Source organism: Geotrypetes seraphini, chromosome 1, assembly GCF_902459505.1.
Source record: "Geotrypetes seraphini chromosome 1, aGeoSer1.1, whole genome shotgun sequence".
Taxonomy (NCBI): domain Eukaryota; kingdom Metazoa; phylum Chordata; class Amphibia; order Gymnophiona; family Dermophiidae; genus Geotrypetes; species Geotrypetes seraphini.
In genome coordinates this window covers 67349376-67368385 of record NC_047084.1, presented here as the reverse complement: position 1 = coordinate 67368385, position 19010 = coordinate 67349376, and the positions used below count along the sequence as shown (strand labels likewise).

Here is a 19010-nt window from a genome sequence, read left to right as displayed (position 1 = left end):
ACCTCCGACCAGAAGCCAGATACATAAGAACAGTCGAATAACATATGCTGAAAAGTTCCCACCGAATGCTGACATCTCCAGCATTTATCAGAGGAGGTCGGGGAAGATCTCTGCTGTTTGACAGGTGTCCACAGTGCTTTATGATGAACAAAATATAAGGATTGTCTTATAGAGGCTGAATTCAGGGGTCTATTACATAGTTTCCACACCTGATCCCATTGGCAATCAGAGATCGAACAGTGAAGGTCAAGCGACCACATATTCTGAATAGGAAGGGGGTGTGATATGCCCGCATCCTGTAGAATGTCATATATTGCAGACATAACATGGGGCTTGGTGCTTCCTGTGGTCAGCAAAGACCTCGTGAGATTAGTACCTCGATGCAGTTTATCCAAGGTCTTACCGAAATTAGTAGTAATACTATGACATAGCTGCAAATATCGGTATCTCTGAGTAGAGGGTACCGCAAAAGCATTTTGTAATTGAGAGAAAGACATCAATTTATCATGGAGCAGTATATCTTGAATATACCAAATACCATACTGAACCCAGGTAGGCCAATATACCATTCGGGAGCCTATTATAATGTGGGGGTTACCCCAAAGAGGCGAATGAATACTCGTGTACATGTGGTGCTGTAAAGTCTTATCTAGGCTTACCAATACCTCTCTAGAAGCGGTAAGTACCGCCCAGTCCCGGAAGTATGGCGTCTTAGAAGAGAAGCACGCCTGTTCAATAGGAATAAAAGGCATAAGGTCTCATTCCAGTGATTCCCAATAAGGTCTAGTGACAACACTGGTAGGAGGTAAAAACCATTTACTAACTCCCCGAAGCAAAGCAGCCTTGGCATACAAAGAAAACTGTGGAAAATTTACCCCTCCTAGTCCCCAAGGCCTCTTAAGGGTAGATAACGCTATTCGTGATGGTTTCCCACACCAAAGAAATGTAGTTAGGATTTTATCCAATTGCTTAAATAAACTAGGTGGAAGAGGTAGCGGCAGCATCTGTAAGACATATAAAACTTGTGGTGTCAGCATCATGCGAATTGTTTCTAGTCGGCCCCACCATGTTAAATGCAATGGAGACCACTGTGAACATAAGGTCTGAATCTTATTTAGCAGCAATTTAACATTCAAGGCAACCTTATCTTGCCATGTATTACAGAAACGAATGCCCAAGTACTTAAGATCATTGGAACACCAAGTAAGACCAAAGGGAGCAACCATAGCCTGTGTGCAGGAAGGGTTCAAGGGTAGTACCTCAGTTTTATCCCGGTTTATGGTGTAACCAGAGAGTTTACCAAATGTGGAAAGAAGATTAAAGATAGACGGAAGACTATCCTCCGGCTTGGAGATGTACATCATCCGCGAAGGCAGACAAACGTACTTCATTGGGACCAACCTGAACTCCCTGAATATCTGGTGAAGAGTCTAACTGACGCAGTAGAGGTTCTAGGGCCAGATTGAATAAGAGGGGTGATAAAGGACAGCCCTGTCTCGTTCCACGAGACAAGGAAAAGTAGGAAGAGAAATACCCATCCACATTCAATCTGGCCCTAGGATTAGCATATAATAGACCTACCATATCTACATACGCATCCCCTAATTGGAACCAGCGAAGGGTATAGAACAAATATTTCCATTCCACATAATCAAAAGCCTTTTCGGCATCTAGTGACATAACGCAAGTTGGAATGGAAGTCTGACGGGCAGCCTGTAACACATGACAAAAAACTCTGGAGTTGTCAGCGGTAAGGCGTCCCTTCACAAAGCCACACTGTGTGGGGTGAATAAGCAAAGGGAGTACTTTGGCAAGTCTTTCTGCAAGGATTTTCACATAAATTTTACAATCATAATTGAGTAATGAGATGGGTCTATAATTTTTAGGCAACAAGGGATCCCTACCAGGTTTGGGAAAAACCACAATGTCCGCTTCAGCAAATGTACCCCCACTACTCCCTCTATCCAGAAATTCAGAATACAGCCGAAGAAGTAAAGGAATTACTATATGTTGAAAGGATTTATAAAAGCCCAATGAGAAACCATCCCCTCCCGGAGCTTTTCCTGAGCGCAGTCCAGCTATGGCTGCACCAATCTCCACCCCAGTTAAAGGTCTGTTGAGATCATCAAATAGTTGTGGTGGAATCGGGGGAGGGTTCAAGTTTTGAAAAAATGTCGAAAAGTCCTCATCAGAGGGATTAGTTCCCGAAGTATAGAGGCGCTCATAAAAAGAACAGAAGTGCTCAGATATTTCAGTAGGATCAGTGATAAGGGATCCAGAGGATTTTAAGGCTTTAATATGACTGGTTCTTTTCTTTTGTTTAAGATAATTGGCCAATAATTTTCCCGCTGTGTTACGATGTTAATAATATACCGCTCCCTCCCGTAATAGCAGAATTCCAGCCCGTTCAGATAGGATAGTATTGTATTGAAATTTGAGTTTACGAATCTGCAACAGGTCAGAGGCTATGGGTAAGGAATGATATCGGACTTCCAGTGCCTTGATCTGTATATCCAGATTTTCAAGTGTTTTCTTTCGTTCTTTGTTAATATGAGCTGTATAGGCTATGATTTTACCTCTTAGGTATGCCTTATAAGCGTCCCAGAGGGTTTGGGATGTTATCCCAGGGGTGTCATTGTCAAGAAGGTAATCTTTGGACCACGCCTCAAGTTGTTCCACGAAGTGAGGATCATCTAGGAGAGCCGTATTGAATCGCCAGGAGGAGGCAGGAGGAGAAGAAACAGCTAACTGCAAGGATATTGATATAGCAGAATGAACAGAAAGAGGGCAGGCTAGAATGGAGGAGGAACGAACAGAATGTAGAAGCGAATGGGAGAGTAAAAAATAATCTAGACGCATTGCTGATGCATGTGGCGCGGACCAAAATGTAAATTCCTGTGCTTTAGGATGAAATAGACGCCACACATCTGCAAGACCATATGTCTGAATAATGTTCAACAACATGGGGAGTGTAGGTGGAGGGCGATATGTGGATTGAGACCGCCTATTAAGATATGCATCAAGAAACAGGTTCCAATCCCCTCCTACTATTAAATAGTCGGTGGAGACAGAAGCCAACTTCCTAGCCAAGGTTTTAAAAAATTCCCTATCCACATTGTTAGGAGCATATAGTGCAAAAAAGGTATATCGGTGGGAAGCAATGTCTAAAGTTACAGATACCCAACGTCCCTGAGAATCATGAGAGGAACAAACTATGGTATATTGGAGTTGTTTAGCACCCCACCTCTAGAAGAAGCAGCCGGGGAGAAAAAACAGTGAGAGACCCAATCACGTTTAAGTTTGGATGATTCAATCACATTCAGTTTTGTTTCCTGCAGAAAAACCATATGTGCAGATTTGTGTTTACAGTACAGTAGCAGTTTTTTTCTCTTAATAGGGTGATTTAACCCTCTAATGTTTAACGATAACACATTACAGAGTGCCATAGTAAAGAGCTAAATACACAATACCACAAGCAATGGATATATAATTAACCCACACAATAATCACGACTGTTTGCTTCCTGGATAGTGAAAATAAAACTGCCTGATTCTGATGAAAGAAAAAAGATAAAGAAAAAGGAAAAAACCCACACATACATAGATACATACAGCCCACCACCCTCCCCACATTCAATCCAACTCCCACCCACCCACAAGGCAAAAGCCTCGTAACCATCCCGCCCAAAAGGCGCCCCGGAGGCCTATGGAGGGGAAGAGAGACACTCAACATGAAGGCTACGAGTCAGCAGCCTCCCCCCCATGAGCCCCGCAAACCAGTGAATGGCAAAACACAGAAAAAATACTGAAATGAACTAATCACTCACAACTATATAGAAAACAGTGCAGAAGCACTTATCTAAACTGCAAGCATACCCCGTTTTAAACAGGGTGAAAGGTGAACACTAAAATTCACACACAAAAAAAAAGTCAGGTATCCATACGGATCAGGTCTTCTTGCTCTTTCAAAAATCTGTCCACCTCGTCAGGATCGGTGTAAGTTTTTGTTCTATTTTGATACGTTATCTTGAAGCGTGCTGGAGAGAGAAGGCCGAAGCGCGCCTCAATAGCTCTCAGGCGAGGACGCATGGCTAGAAACTTGCGTCGCTTTTCTGCTGTAGCTTTCATATAATCCGCTGAGATATAGATAGTTTGACCCTGCCAGTCTATTTTGTGGATGGATTTCATTTTGTCCAGGATCATAGCTACATGTGGAAACCTCAGAATCTTCATTACCACCGGTCTGGCGTGCTGAGAGCCGGTCGGAGCTCTGGTCGGCACACGGTGGGCTCTCTCAACCTCCAGAGCCTGATCAAATTTAGGTAACCAATCTTCGAAGAATTTACAAGCGTTAGATCCCTCGGCCCCCTCATGAAGGCCGTTCAGACGCAGGTTATGGCGCCGACCGCGGTTACCCAGATCTTCCAATTGTATTTCCAGAGCGTGCAGAGCCTTGCAATCCATTTTCTGGTTTGTGGAGATCTCATCAACAAGTAAGCACTTCTTCTCAAGTACCTGCATTTTTGTTTCCATGGTTGAGAATTTTTCAGTAAGATTCATGATTTCGTGCTTGATATCTTTGATATCGTCCTTACTTTCAGACATCATATTAGATATTAGCTGTAACTGCTCCGATATGGTAAACTCCGGGTCGACACGTGGCCTGTGCGTCTCTCCCTTAGTAGGTGTCGGAGGATCTTGTTTCGGGCGTTTAGCACCGGAAGAGCCGGCAAAGGCGGCCTCGATCTTACCCTGCTTGGGTTGAGGCATTATTACAGCGTTGTATAGCACGATTGCGATTTCGAAAGTGAGTGATAATTCAAGAATAGCGGGGCTGTGGACGGGAGCTCGCGACTCAAGCCTCCATATTGATCGGGCTCTCTAGCGCCCCCCCCTCCCCAGTCTGTAATTCTAATAGGGTGGTCCATAGCTCAATCAGGTTGTTTTTGAACATTTATTCATATTGGGCAAATTTACATGATCTCCAGCTGCCAACTCTAATTCTGTTTCCCTCATGATGTCATCAAAACTTAGATAGTAAGCCCTCTGTTCATCAAACCAAAGATCATACAATGGGAGACAAGATGGCGGCGTAGTGAGGACGCCATGTTAATCTCTCCTGCTGCTGACAATATTCCTACCCGTTTCGGCGGGCTTAACTCGGATTTAAATATGCATAAAAGGAGAGGGAGAATCACAGCTTCAGCCCGGCCAAATGAACCTACCTTGTTGCGGCAGGAGGTTATCATGGGTTTTTTTACTTCCTCACCAAGGGGTGAACTGGCTGCACTGGATCAGACAGAGTGTTCGGTACTCGGAAGTGAACTCTCACTTAGTCCCGCAGGACCTACGCCTCCCCTGCAGCCGCGAGATTGGGAAACGTCGGGAGCTGAGCAGGGACGGAACTCAACGTTGCCTGCAGTGCTAGAGGGCTTGACGCCGCCGCAATCAAAACCGACTGGGACATCAAAAGCAGAGAAGGCAGCAGAGTTAACAGTATGAGAGGGGCAGATCCCTGTGGTCCCTTCTCTGGTAAGACCAGCTGTAATTACTTTGGAGTCAATATGGACAGCATTGGACTCCCTCCATAAACTCTGTGCTGGAACCCTTGGTTAATATCCAGGCTCAGAGAATGGACAAATTGGAAGGGGAAGTAAAAACTCAGGATGAAAAAAGTTGTTCACCTGAACCAGCAGGTCCAAGGGTTACAATCATCTCAACTATTGATAACTCAGGATAGATTGCTCTTCGCTAGGAAAGTGGATAATTTTGAGAACTATATTAAGTCTTTGAACCTTAGGATCCTGAACTTTCCTAGAATGTTGACAATCTCTTCAAAAGATTTATTCTATAAATTTCTGAAGGAAGTATTCAAGCACCCTGAAAATGGACTTCCTCCGCTTCATAAAATATATTTTTTGCCAGTATCAAAAAAACAATCCTCTACTCCGGGGGTTCTACCTGAGGCTTCAGACGTTATTAACATTACAAATATCCTGGAAACCTCAGAGGATGAGGTTATTAGTTGAGCGACTCTTCTTGTAACATTCGTTTTCCATCAGGATAAGGAGGCACTCCTAAGACTATTTTTTAGACTTAGAGAAGTGACCTTCTTAGGAAGTAAGATTACCATGTTCCCAGACGTCTCCAAAACAACTCAGACCAGTAGAAGGAGGTTCCTTGAACTAAAGCAATATGTGATTTCACTGGGAGCAAAATTTCAACTCAGAGATATCCCTGTAAATATATGATCCTTTTGGATCAGAATTCCTATGTGTTTTTTGAAACCTCCCAGTTGCAATTCTTTCTTGAAGGGAATGGAATACCAATGCATAGTGCTTCAGTGTGAGGCAATCCTAATTGACTCCAAGTAGAAAAAGGTCCAGTTAATAATTTAAGGAAGTATCGCTACAAGTGTGGTTTATATTTCATATTATCTTATTGTTATAATTCTCTCTAAGATGTGAATTGTCTCCCTCCTATATGTGGGCTATTACAAGAGTTTGAGTTAATGTTAACTCTTTAAGTCAGGATCTTATGGCCTGTGATTTGGTTTTCTTTGTATAATTTGATGGCTAAACTCTTTTTCTGTTATATAATGTTTTATTCATCTATTATATATAAATCAATAAATAAATAAATTTAAAAAACGGATCATACAATGGGAATATATAATATCATTTTCCTATTACTTACCTCTGGGCTGAACTTCACAATAGTCTTTCTGAAAAACAGATCTCTTTTCAACATGGCTTGCTGAAAAACTGCGACTGATTTCAGGCCTGTTCCTAAAATAAAGGCTAGAAAAACACATTCCAAACTATTAAAGGTCTACCACACCAACAGTTACTGAAATATAGGCTGATATAATTTCAAGTTTCAAATTTTATTCCTATTTGATAAAACCACTAAGGTGATATAATCAAAGCGGTTTACAATAATATTGTATTAAGGAAAAGGCACTCAATAGTTACAATAAAACAGAGAGAGAGGGAAATAAGGTGCATTTATGTGCTTCAGACCATTGACAAGCAAGAAGAATCAGCCCCATAGGTGAATAACATTACCTGAAGGCACAGAAAATCTTTCCAAGTATGCTTAAGCAATCCTTTTTGCATTCTGGCTCTTCTGTCTTCTCATCCATGCTATTATCTAGACATATTCATGTTTTCTCCTCATTATTGTTTAAGAAATGTATTTCGGTCTTATGGAAGCTCCACACCATTAAGAAATGTTTTGATGAACCATCTTTTCGTTTGCTAGTGCAGACATCCATTTTGAATATTTTGGATTATTGCAATATTATATATTTAGGGGCTTACAAAAAAATACTCAAAAAATTGAGACTGATTCAGAACACTGCGGTTCGTCTCATCTTTGGATTAAAAAAATGGAAGCACATTATCCCTTTCTATCAAAAACTTCACTGGCTGCCAGTGGAGTCCAGAGTTCTGTTCAAGTTCTCCTGCATTAGCTACAAAGCAGTTTTGGGGATGCTACCAGATTACCTTGCTTCTCAGTTTTCTTTGAATTGTTCTAATAAGAGTTCTTGTAGAATAAATCTATTTAATTACCCTTCTCTAAAATAATATCAATACAAGAAGTTTTCTGACAGAATTTTATCATTCCAGGCCGCCAAACTGAATACATGGCTTGGAAAACTTATACTTGAGGCTACTTCCTATTTTGATTTTAGAAAATCTCTAAAGACATGCCTGTTTGACATGTTTACATCTTAGTTGTGCTATTGTTTTAACTTCTCCTGTTTTTTTAGCAGATGTATTCTTTTTATTGATTGTTTTATTATGTATTTCACATATATTGATTGTATGTATTTTTTCTGTTGTGAACCGCTTCAAACTTTTGGTATAGCGGTATACAAAAAAATAAATTATTATTATTATTTCACAAGCAGTGAAGAATACAAAAATGTCAAAATCTTGAAAATGATTACAAAATAATTCTGAATAGAAAATGATGACCATTAGCAACTGATTTCAAATGGATAAATTGGAACTGACTTCCATGTTATGACTTCCGGTAAGATAAATCATCCACACAGAACCACTTTCTGTCTTTGGGGAGCTGTCCACAACTCTTAATATAATATTAAAAAATCAGAGGAGGAAAGAGACAAGGCAGAAATTCTTGCACAAATTTAAAACATTTTTAGGGTTTTCTGAGATCAGAGAACCATCCACCTTGGTAGCATCAAATGACAATATTTACCTAAATCTAATCTAATCTAATCTAATCCTTAGGTTTGTATACCGTATCATCTCCACGTTCGTAGAGCTCGACGCGGTTTACAGTAGGAGAAATAGGAAGGAACTACAACAGAGGGTTAGAGGTAGAGGTGTGAAGAAAATTTAGAGGACTTGGGATGCCAATGGCTGATTTATCATGCTTTCTTTGAAATATTACCTGTTACAGGTAAGCAACTTTGTTATCATCATTGCATTGCAACTACATTTTCAGCCCCAATTTAGACATATTAAGAAGTTAGAACAGACACGCGCAGGACAGTGTTTGCCAGGTTTCACCAGCTGGGAGGAGGCAGCCGACCAGAGGAGATAAACACCCACGGGAGGGAGGGGAGAGGTAACTGACCACTGAGAAAATGAGTGCATAGACAAGTCTGATCTTCGTTTGGAGTGTTATTTCCATGTCTTTGAATATTTTGTCGAGAGCCTTCATTGAAGAGCGACCAAGTGCTATTCTGCGGGAGTATTTCTTTTGTTAGTGGCTTCTTTGTTTACAAAAGAGCCCAGGAGATTGAAATTTTTTACAACTTCTATCGTCTTCAAACTCAAAATCCTCATTTTCCAAATTCAGGATTTTCATCTTTTTTATATTCAGTTCTAATCCTATGTTATGATTTCTAGCTTTGACTTTTCTCAGTAGATACAGCATGTCTTTGCTGCTGGTGATGAGCATTCTATCATCTACATCAGCGTTCTTCAACCTTTTTACACCTATGGACCGGCGGAAATAAAATAATTATTTCGTGGACCGGCAAACTACTAAGACTGAAATTTTTTAAAAAACCATCGCCACCCCGTCCCCGGGAGCTCGGTCCCACAAACCATCTGATCCCATCCGCACAAGCCTCAAATAGTTATGATTTTATATTGAACATATTTTATTAAAGTATAAAAAGAAACAATATTCTATACAATTGTCATTTTATAAATACAAATAATACAGGGCAAAGAACAACAAAACTCCTGTCTCCCCTCCCCTTCACATATATCCCCTCTACTATCAAGAAAACTGAATAAGCCAAATTATTACAGAATGCTACACAAATATCATGTAATAGAATACCACAGTCACACATGGAAGGAATAGTGTTAGGGGAGTGGAACTAGGGCAACTGCCCCCTGGTCAGAGAGAGCCCTAAGCCAGCTGGAAGCTAAAGAAGCACTGCCTGGGCTTTGCACTCCCCAGTTATGTCTAGCAAGATACATATTTCAAATCTGATATATTCTAACCACAAGATAGAAATAAAATTATTTTTTTCTACCTTTTGTCATCTCTGGTTTCTGCTTTCATTGTCTTTTCACTCTCTTCCATCCAGCATCTGCCCTCTGTCTCTTCAGTCCAGCATCTGCCCCTTCCATTCACTGTCTGTCTTTCCCTGCCATCTCTTCTCCTGTCCCTGTCATCCATCATCTTCCTTCTTTTCCCCTCATGGTCTGGCATCTCTCTCCTTCCCTCCCCCCTTTGGTTTTTAGCATCTCTCTTCTCATTTCCTCCACTCAGATCTGATATCGTTCTCTCCTCTCTCGTCCCTTTCCTTTTCTTCTCTGGTCTTCCTTCTCTATTTTCTGCCTCCATCTAAATTAAATTCTTTCTTACTATTTAGTCCTGTTTCCCTCTTTTCACTGTCTACCCACAGCTTGTCACCCCTTTCCCTCACCCCTTCATTATCTTATTAACTCTATTTTCTTCCCCCTTTATTTATCTTCTCCTTCCATCCAGTATGTGTTCTTTCCCCACTTCCATTCAGCATCTGCTCTCCCCTCTCAACTGCCTTCTGCTCTCTCTCCTATCCTCACTTCCATCATCTGCCCCCTTGTCTCTCTCTCTCCCTTCCACTTCCATCATCTGCCCCCTTCCCCTCACCTTTGCGGGTCACTTTTTTTCCCCTGAGGGTGGCTCATGTCAGAGGGGAAGCTTTGGCTGAGTGGAAAAAAGGGACCTGCAAAGGTGAGAGGAAGGGAGACCTTCAGGACAGCTGCTCTTTGTCCTCCTTCAGCGGCCCAAGAGTCTTTAGGCTAGCGGCAGCTCTGTGTACTTTTAACTTCGGCACAGAGCTGCCCCTAAGCAGTAGTTTAGCCGCGGTTTCATGAGGCAGTCTCGGGGCCTTTGCTAGGCCGGCCTGCTTCGATGATGCGATGTGGGCCGGCCTAGCAAAGGCTGCGAGGCTGCCTCATGAAACCGCGGCTAAACTACTGCTTAGGGACAGCTCTGTGCCGAAGTTAAGAGCACACAGAACTGCCGCTGCTGGTCTGGAGGTGCGGAGGCAAGGCTGGAAGCATACGCAGCAGGAGTCCCAGTGAAGGCTGGAGTCCTGGCAAAGCGACGGCAACAGAAAGTTGCAAGTTAGCTGACGCCGGCACCTTTCGTTGCGGCGGACCCGAATCCTTTTTTGCGGACTGGTGGTTGAAGAACAGTGATCTACATAGCACAGTTTGTTTATATTTCAGCCACCAACTTTGAAACCAACACTCTTCTTCCAAATTTGCTTTTCTGAAGATGGCTTCACTGTAAAGGTTGAACAGGTAAGGTAACAAGATGCATCCTTGCCTGACGTCACATTTTATTGGAAACCAATCAGTGTTGCCATATTCAGTTCACACTTCAGCTTCTTGATTTTCATAGAGGCTTATTATCAGCTGAGTTATATCTTTGGGTATTCCATTTGTGCCAGATTTCTTCATAGTTTATTGTAATCCACACAGTCAAAAGTTTTGCTGTAGTCAATGAAGCAAAAGTATAGGGGCTTTTGGTATTCTTTGCTCTTCTCCAATATCCATATAACATTGGCAATAATGTCTCTTATTCATCGATCTTTTCTGAAACCAGCCTGAACTTCAGGTAGTTCTTGCTCAACGTATGATTGCTGCCTTCATTGTATTATTTTCAGCAATATTTTGCTGGCGTGTGGAATTATGAGTAGTGAAGTATAATTTACCTTTTAGCAGAAGTAAGGGGTTGTTTTTGGAACCGATTAGGGGACCTCTCTGGAGTGGTAGATGGTGATTTAACATTAGTTGCAGGAAGTTGTACGGTTTCAGATAGGATCTCCTTCATCAGATTGACTGCTTCTGAGACTCGATGATCAAAATGGTCAGACAGCAAAGCTCTATGGGAAAAAGAACAAAATAAAACAAGAATATTAAAAAAGAGATATATTAGTATACACATATACAAACACATTAGTCAATTTGGTATGCCTTTCTGCTACCTACGTATTTCTTCACTTTATTAAATCATATTATATGTTTATGATTTCAATATATTTTCAAAGTTGTATCATAAAAGTCCCCAGTTTTCAAGTTGTAAGTTATGTATGAGTAGCAATCAAACTGTTAAACCTGGTTGGTCTAGAGCCATGTATAAAGTTTTTAACAGGGTACTATCCTGTTTCCTGGTCTGGATGTTTCCCAGTAAATTTAATTACCTCTATCTAAACCTATGATGTGACTTATCTTCATTACCAGTTCATTGAACCATCAGTAGTAAAGTATTGATAGATGAACTGGTTAACTGGAAAGAACTTTCTGAGAGGAGAGGATAATTCTCTGGATAAGTTTACATTATTTTGCTCTGAGCTTTGATAGGTTTGAGGATAAAAGCTAAATTGTAGGTTCCATTATAGAACAAACTTTACTTAGCTAGTTTCCATAGTGCAAAGCCTTTTTTAGTTTTACAGTTTTTAAACTTGAACTTTTTGCTAGAGATAGTCTCTGACAAGCCTAGCAGGGTCTGGCTTAGAACATAAGAATTGCTGCTGCTGGGTCAGACCAGTGGTCCATCATGCCCAGCAGTCCGCTCACTAGGCAGCCAGCTGGTCAAAGACCAGCTTCCTAACTGAGACTAGCCCTACCTGCATATGTTCTTTCAGCAGGAACTTGTCTAACTTTGTCTTGAATCCCTGGAGGGTGTTTTCCCTTATGACAGACTTCAGAAGAGCATTCCAGTTTTTTACCACTCTCTGGGTGAAGAAAAACTTCCTTTATATTCGTACGGAATCTATCCCCTCTCGTTCTCCCTACCTTGGAGAGGGTGAACAACCTGTCCTTATCTACTAAGTCTATTCCCTTCAGTACCTTGAATGTTTTTTTTTTAATTCTTTATTCAGTTTTAACTCTTGCAACAAGTGTACAATATTCAATCAGATAATTCGTACAAATCACTTGACATTCTAACAATTATTGTCAAATGCATACAAAAAAGACCCCTCCCCCACCATCCCATTCATCAGGTATAAACCCATTAAATCACATAACATACCTCCCCATCCCCACATTAAATATAGTCCTATGCAATAAAAAGGTGTCCAAGGTGTCTAATCATTAGAATATGCAATCAATGGCCCCCAAATCTTTTTGAAATTATTATAATTTCCTTGCTGTATAGCAAGCACTCTCTCCATTTTATAAATATGACAAACTGAATTCCACCAAAAGGTATAATTAAGTTTAGTATAGTCCTTCCAATTTCCAGTAATATGTTGAATGGCAACCCTCGTCAGTATTAACAAAAGTTTATTGTTATTTGCTGAAATTTGACTCTTGAATCTCATACACGTTCCAAATAAAATAGTATCATAGGATAGGGCAACATGATTTTCTAACATTGAATTAATTTGGGACCAAATTAACTTCCAAAAGCATCATGTCCCCTCTCAATCTCCTCTGTTCGAGGGAGAAGAGGCCCAGTTTTTCTAATCTTTCGTTGTACGGCAACTCCTCTAGCCCCTTAACCATCTTAGTCGCTCTTCTCTGGACCCTTTCGAGTAGTAGTCTCCATTCCCACCCACTCCTAGCTCATTTCTTTACTTTTAGTCTTAATTTATAATCAATTATTCTAATTAGGACAACAGGAGAACTGTTTATTACATATTCTTATTACATTTCATTACTTGCTAAGAAACAAACACTATATAAAGCATACAATATAATCTTAAAGCTCTCTACACTAGTCTAATATTCCTAGAACCTTAATAGGGTTTAATTAATCAGCTCAAAAAAAAAATGCAGACAGTAGTCCAGCAGCAAGAGGGGTGCTATCCAGTCTTGTGCACTGAGTGTCACATGTATGATAATTTCCCACTTGACATAAAGTTATATGTGTTCACTGCAAAGAGCTCCTAACTCTTAGAGAACAAGTCCGTTCCCTTGAAGCTAGAGTTGCAGACTTGGAGGAGCTGAGGTGAAGAGTAAATAGTGGAGTACCACAGGGATTTGTACTGGGATGGTGCTATTTAATTTATTTATAAATGATCTGGAAATTAGGACGATGAGTAAGGTGATTAAATTTGCAGTGTGACTTTGTAAATAGTGGGTTCACTGCAGATTTCAGAGCATACCCTGAAGAAAGCCACAGCATGATGGCTGAAACATCGGTTTCTACCTGACAAAGACGCAGCGAGACCCGGAAACCTGCAACAAGCATAATGCCAGCTGTGGAAACCCTGAGAGAACAGTTTTGCCTATAGTTGCAGTGATGTGCTTCTGGTGCCTCCCTACTAGTTGTCATAGGCCACTGCTATGGCATTGTCTGAGAATACTCTTACAGCTCTACCTTCCAGCACTGAATGTAGGTTTCACAGAGCCAGGCAGACTGCTATCAGTTCTAGCCTGTTTATTGACCACTTCCACTGGGATGGTGTCCATTTCCCTTGTAGTAGCTGAACAGGCTGTCATCCATTGTCAGTGTGACCTAGGAATTGATCTGAAGTGGAATCCCTTCTGCTGGAGATTGCGGGTGGAGTCACCAGCACATGTTGTTGTGGGCTGCCTCTGTTCAGAGTAGAGGGGCCTGAAGAGAGTTTCTCTGGAGAGACCTATGAGACAACAGCGCATTTTGAAGTGGACACAAATGCGCCCTTGCCCAGGGCACCACTTCTATGGCAGCCACCAACAAGCCCAAAACCTGTAGGTAGTTCCACATTGTAGGTACTGGCTGTGACAGGAGGTTCATAATTTGATCCCAAAGCTTCTTGTGTAACTCTGGTAGAAAAACTTGGCCTTTCACTGTGTTGAAGAGAACTCCCAGGTATTCCAAAAACTGAGTGTGGACTAATTGGCTCTTTCAAAAGTTTACAATCCAACCCAGACTCTGCAAAGTTAGCACAATTGCCACCACTGCTCTTTCTCCCTCTTTGTGAGAGGAGGTTCTGATGAGTCAGTTGTCTAGATAAGGATGAACCAGTCAGACTGCCCTGTGGAGATGAGTTACGACCACCACCATCACCTTGGTGAACGTCAGGGGTGCTTTTGCCAGCCCAAATGGTAGCACTGAGAATTGATAGTGACTCTCCAACATGTGAAATCTCAGGAACTTTCTGTGTGCAGTGAAAATTGGAATGTAGAGATAAGCCTCCATCAAATCCAGGGCAGCCAGAAACTCTCCTAGCTGGACTGCTGCCAACAACAAATCTCAGTGTCTCTATCTGGAAACGTGGAACCCTCAAGACCGCATTGACATGTTTGTGATCCAGAATGGTCCTCTAGTAGTTGTCAGAATCTTTCTTGGGCACAACAACGTTATCAAGTATCTGCCTGAGCCCAAGTTTTCTTCCGGTTCTATGACTTGAATATCCAGCAATCTGTTTAATGCTGCCAAGACTTGGACAACCCCCCTTCCCTCCCCCCCCCCCCCCGATCTGGTCGGCACACTGGAGATCCACGAACCAGCTAGACAGAGGGTATGCAAACTCTAGCTTGTAAACTTCTCTGACAATATCCAAGACCCAAAAAACTGTCATTATGTTTCCTCAGGCCTACAGAAAGTCAGAGAGCTGATCTCCAATTTGCTGAAAGGCGGCTGGAGGCCTGGATCACTGTGGCTTTTTGGCTGCCATTGTGGCCCGGGAACCTGTATTTTGAATTTTCCAGCTTCCAAACATCTCTGCCTGGAACCTTCATAGGTTATCTGAGACAAGCCTCCTGAGGCATACTGGCAAAAATGTCAGGACCCTCGAAAAGAGCTCTGGTTCTGGCTTCTAGCCACTCAAAATCTGCTGTCCAGTAAGAACATGGGATGACGATCTTGTACACTGGCCATAAGATCATCCAGATATATGCCTAAAAACATCTCTCCCTTGAAGTGGAGCCTGCTAAGCGTAGCCTTGGAAATTGAATTGCTCGCCCACTGTTTGAGTCACAGCATGTGTCGAGCGGAGATGGAATAAGCAGAGACTCTCACCATGACTCTAATTACATCATAAAGTGCATCAGCCACATAGCCCACCCCTGCCAGCACAAGCTAAGGTAATGGATCAGCCGCTGTCATGTTCAGAGTTTGTAGCTGTGAATGGCAGATGCGTGCTAAAAAACAAAAAGCTGCTGCTGCCTTAACTCCTAGGCCCAGGGCATCAAATGCCTCCTAAGAACCATATCCACTCTGTGGTCCTGTGTACCCTTCAGCATGACTCCTCCCTCACTAGGTAAGGATGTGCGTTTAGTCACCTATGCCACTAGGGAGTCTACCTTTTGCATAGCAAACATTTGCTAGAACTCTTGATCAAGAGGATACAGTCTAGTCATGGTTTTCACCCCTTTGAGGGGAACCTTCTGGGACCACCCAGGGCTCTGTAACCAGGAGTTTCATGTCTGGGTACCACGGAAAGGACGTGGGGTGAGATCGGACCCCACTCAAAAGAGAATACTGAGATAAGTGGAGTTGAGGTGAATCAATCTTAAGCTCACAAAGAGACTAAGTAATAATGTCTGACAGTGCCGAAGACTTGAACAGCTGTCGTATGGAGGGATCCTCTCCCGGGTTTGCAGTAGGGACTCCATCCTGATCCTCAACATAGGAGGTCAAATCTCCCATCAGGGATGCTGCCTCACTTTGAGACAATAAGGGGATCAAAGACTGAACTTTCATCCCCCGAATCACTGTCCGACTGACAATCAGAGTCAGAGAGGAGCTTTGCTCTCATAGAAGAAGTGTTCTAAGGATTCTTAGAGGCATGTGCTGAGGGTCACTCTTCGGTGGACTTAAACTGTGTATTTTGGCAGTGCGCATAAGCCTACCAGAGCGGATTATTGAACTCTGGAGTAAGGGTCTTAGTAGGCAACTCTACTTCCCCTTTAGAAGGGAGGAGATACCTCTTCTTTGGCTGCAGAGCCTCTGCTCCAGTTCACATGCCGTGCCACTATTTCAGGGCTCCAGGGGAAAGTTTTGCTCCCCTAACAGGCTCAAAAGCCATGTCCCATGCCCCAGAGGCCATATGGGAGCTAAACATGAAGTTCCTGGCTCCCCACTTCACTCAACATGGCACATGGCACAAGGGTGCTCTTCTGCTGCTCATCCTTGGCAAGCAAGGCATGATATAGGGGTAGTAGAGTCAGATGACTCCATCTCTGGAACTTCGGAAGCAAAACAAGGTGTTTTGGAGAAGTTTGAGAACTTAGGGAAAAAAAAAAAAAATCACGAAAATCCAAGATGGCCACTGCTGGTGAGTTTTAGTGCTAAAAAACATCTTAAAATCATTTCAAAGCTGACCAAAAACATCAAAACCCCCTCCCCCAGGAATTTACAGGAGGGGGACCAAGGCCCTAGTTATAGAACCAGTTAAAAATCAGCCCCTTTGATTTTCCCACAGGCTGTCACAGCCTTATTTTTAGACCATGTGCTAGGGAAATTGTGCTAATGCTGCCTGCTTCAGCTACTCTCAGGTGTAGCTGTTCTAGGAGAGGCCCTCTGCTTCCAGTCACTCAGCTACATATCTGGAATCTTCAGGCTGCCTGTCGGACCTCCACGGACTGACTCACAGTCCTCTCATGAAAAAGGGGGGGGGGAGATGAAACACAGCCGGCAATGTAAGCGCCCCGAAGGATCGCTATCCACTAATCTTCAGCAGGCTGGCTGAAACAGGTTTCCGAAGGTACACTTGCCAGCTGCAGATTTAAAATATGCTCCTTTCCATACAGAGTAGACCCTTGTCAAAAGGGACCACGATTAGAGTGAAAAACCTCAAAACTATCATAAAATAAAAAATAAACTGAGGAGATCAGAAGACACCTTTCATGCTCGCCTGCAAAAAGAGAAACTGAAGGGGACAGCAGACTCCTGGGAGAAGGAGGAGGATTCAAAAGTTGTGATTGAAATCTTTCTGCAGGATGCTCGTGAGAATGGACAGAGTACCCTAAGGTTCAGCAAACCATTCCTATTGCATTGTAATGTGGATTTATGATTTGAGTATTGGTGTATATTTATTCTTTATATTTATGTTTTATTGTGGAAAGTAAATAAACAGATCAGTAATAGAAGATAACCGAAAGAGAAAATCTGTGGCTCTAAGATGCAGCTGGCAGTGTGGTTGCTTGGTTTTTAATTCAAAAGTATCAAGTTTGTAAAATTGTCAGCTTAAGAGTCTGCCTTTTAGGCACCGCTGGATGACATTACTCACCTGTGTGAATTTAATGAGGCTGTTGGTTATTACAGATTATCATTTTGCAGTGCAGGTAAAAATTCAGTGAAAATAGTAAATGTCATAGGAAACCACTGTTAGTTCTTTCAACCAAAGATGGATGTCACTCAGTTCAAGCATAAAAAAAACCGTGAAAGCTGTACTGCAAAGCAAAAGCAGCATTCAACTTACTGTCTGCATTTTCATCTCTTTTACTATAAGCTTGATAAACAGCTATAGTCATTGAGAAAGGCTCCAACAGTGGGTTTCAAGAGCCAGAGATAATTTGAGTCAAATTCCAAAAAGACTTAAATTTTAAGACAGAATCATTGATACGCAGTAGTTTACAGGGTAAGCCTGAATTTAGGAACATACAAAATGTACGCCCAGATTCAGAACAGATTCATTAGACAGACATAATGACTTACTTATCTTTCTCTTCTTTCATTTTCTGGATCTGCCTTATTTTCTTTGATGTGGGAGGATGCTGTTGCTGCAACATAAGATAACTATTTATAGTAAATGGAGGAAATCTAAGAGCTGGGAAGTATAGAAGGTCATGGTAAAACACAAAATTGGAGGGTTTATATAGTACGTATTGATATTGAGAAAGCAATTCTATAAATAAGGTGTTAACATTTATGCACGTGCGTAAATGATTTGAAAATCCACTTAAATGCTATATTCTGCTAATATGCACATATCTTACATAATGCGTATTTGAAAGGTACGCATACACATAGGCAGCATTTGGGTACACAATGGGTGTGATTCAATACTTACACTTATAGAATACTTACCCTTATCGAATACTAGAAGTTACATAACTATCTCTAGATTTAGGTGCAATCATTTATAGCACCTAGTTATGCTACTTTTGTTTAAACAAAAATAAGCACACTGGTTCATTATTTGCATTCCAACTAAATCCAGGTAGTTCACACTTTTTACATATATAATCATAACCTATTATATAATACACATCCAAAAACTACATCTCAAGGTAGGGACGTTAGATCATTTATTGTTCTATTGTCCATTGATACTGAAATTTTGGAGATCCATTTGGGTTCAAGTGAATAAATTATTGGAAAATCCAGTGGCATTAACGTATGATACCGTGCTATTTGGCACGTTAATGAAGGCCAAAAGCCAAATATCTTCCCATAATAATAAATTTCTATGTATTATGACTGGGGTTGCCATACAGCTATTTTGAGGAATTGTAAAAACTGGGATCGGTTAAATTATATGTTCTGGTGGGAATCTCTATGCCACATTTTTAAAATGGAGCATATGATGGCTATACAACAGGGACTTTATAAGAAATTTATGGATGTTTGGGAGCCATTGACAGA

General features: G+C 41.6%; 1 protein-coding gene across 5 annotated transcripts in view; it reads right to left on the bottom strand.

The window, feature by feature from the left end:
• The window catches only part of CPLANE1 (ciliogenesis and planar polarity effector 1), a 372488-nt gene that overhangs the window by 25416 nt on the left and 328062 nt on the right, over window positions 1–19010 (bottom strand). For all 5 annotated transcript variants that reach the window (XM_033932742.1, XM_033932734.1, XM_033932750.1 and 2 more), the window contains 3 exons: window positions 18081–18145; window positions 11200–11370; window positions 6696–6799 (listed from right to left, as the gene is read on the bottom strand). In XM_033932742.1, the coding sequence (XP_033788633.1) occupies window positions 6696–6799; window positions 11200–11370; window positions 18081–18145 (340 nt within the window). The remainder of the gene's footprint in view (window positions 1–6695; window positions 6800–11199; window positions 11371–18080; window positions 18146–19010) is intronic.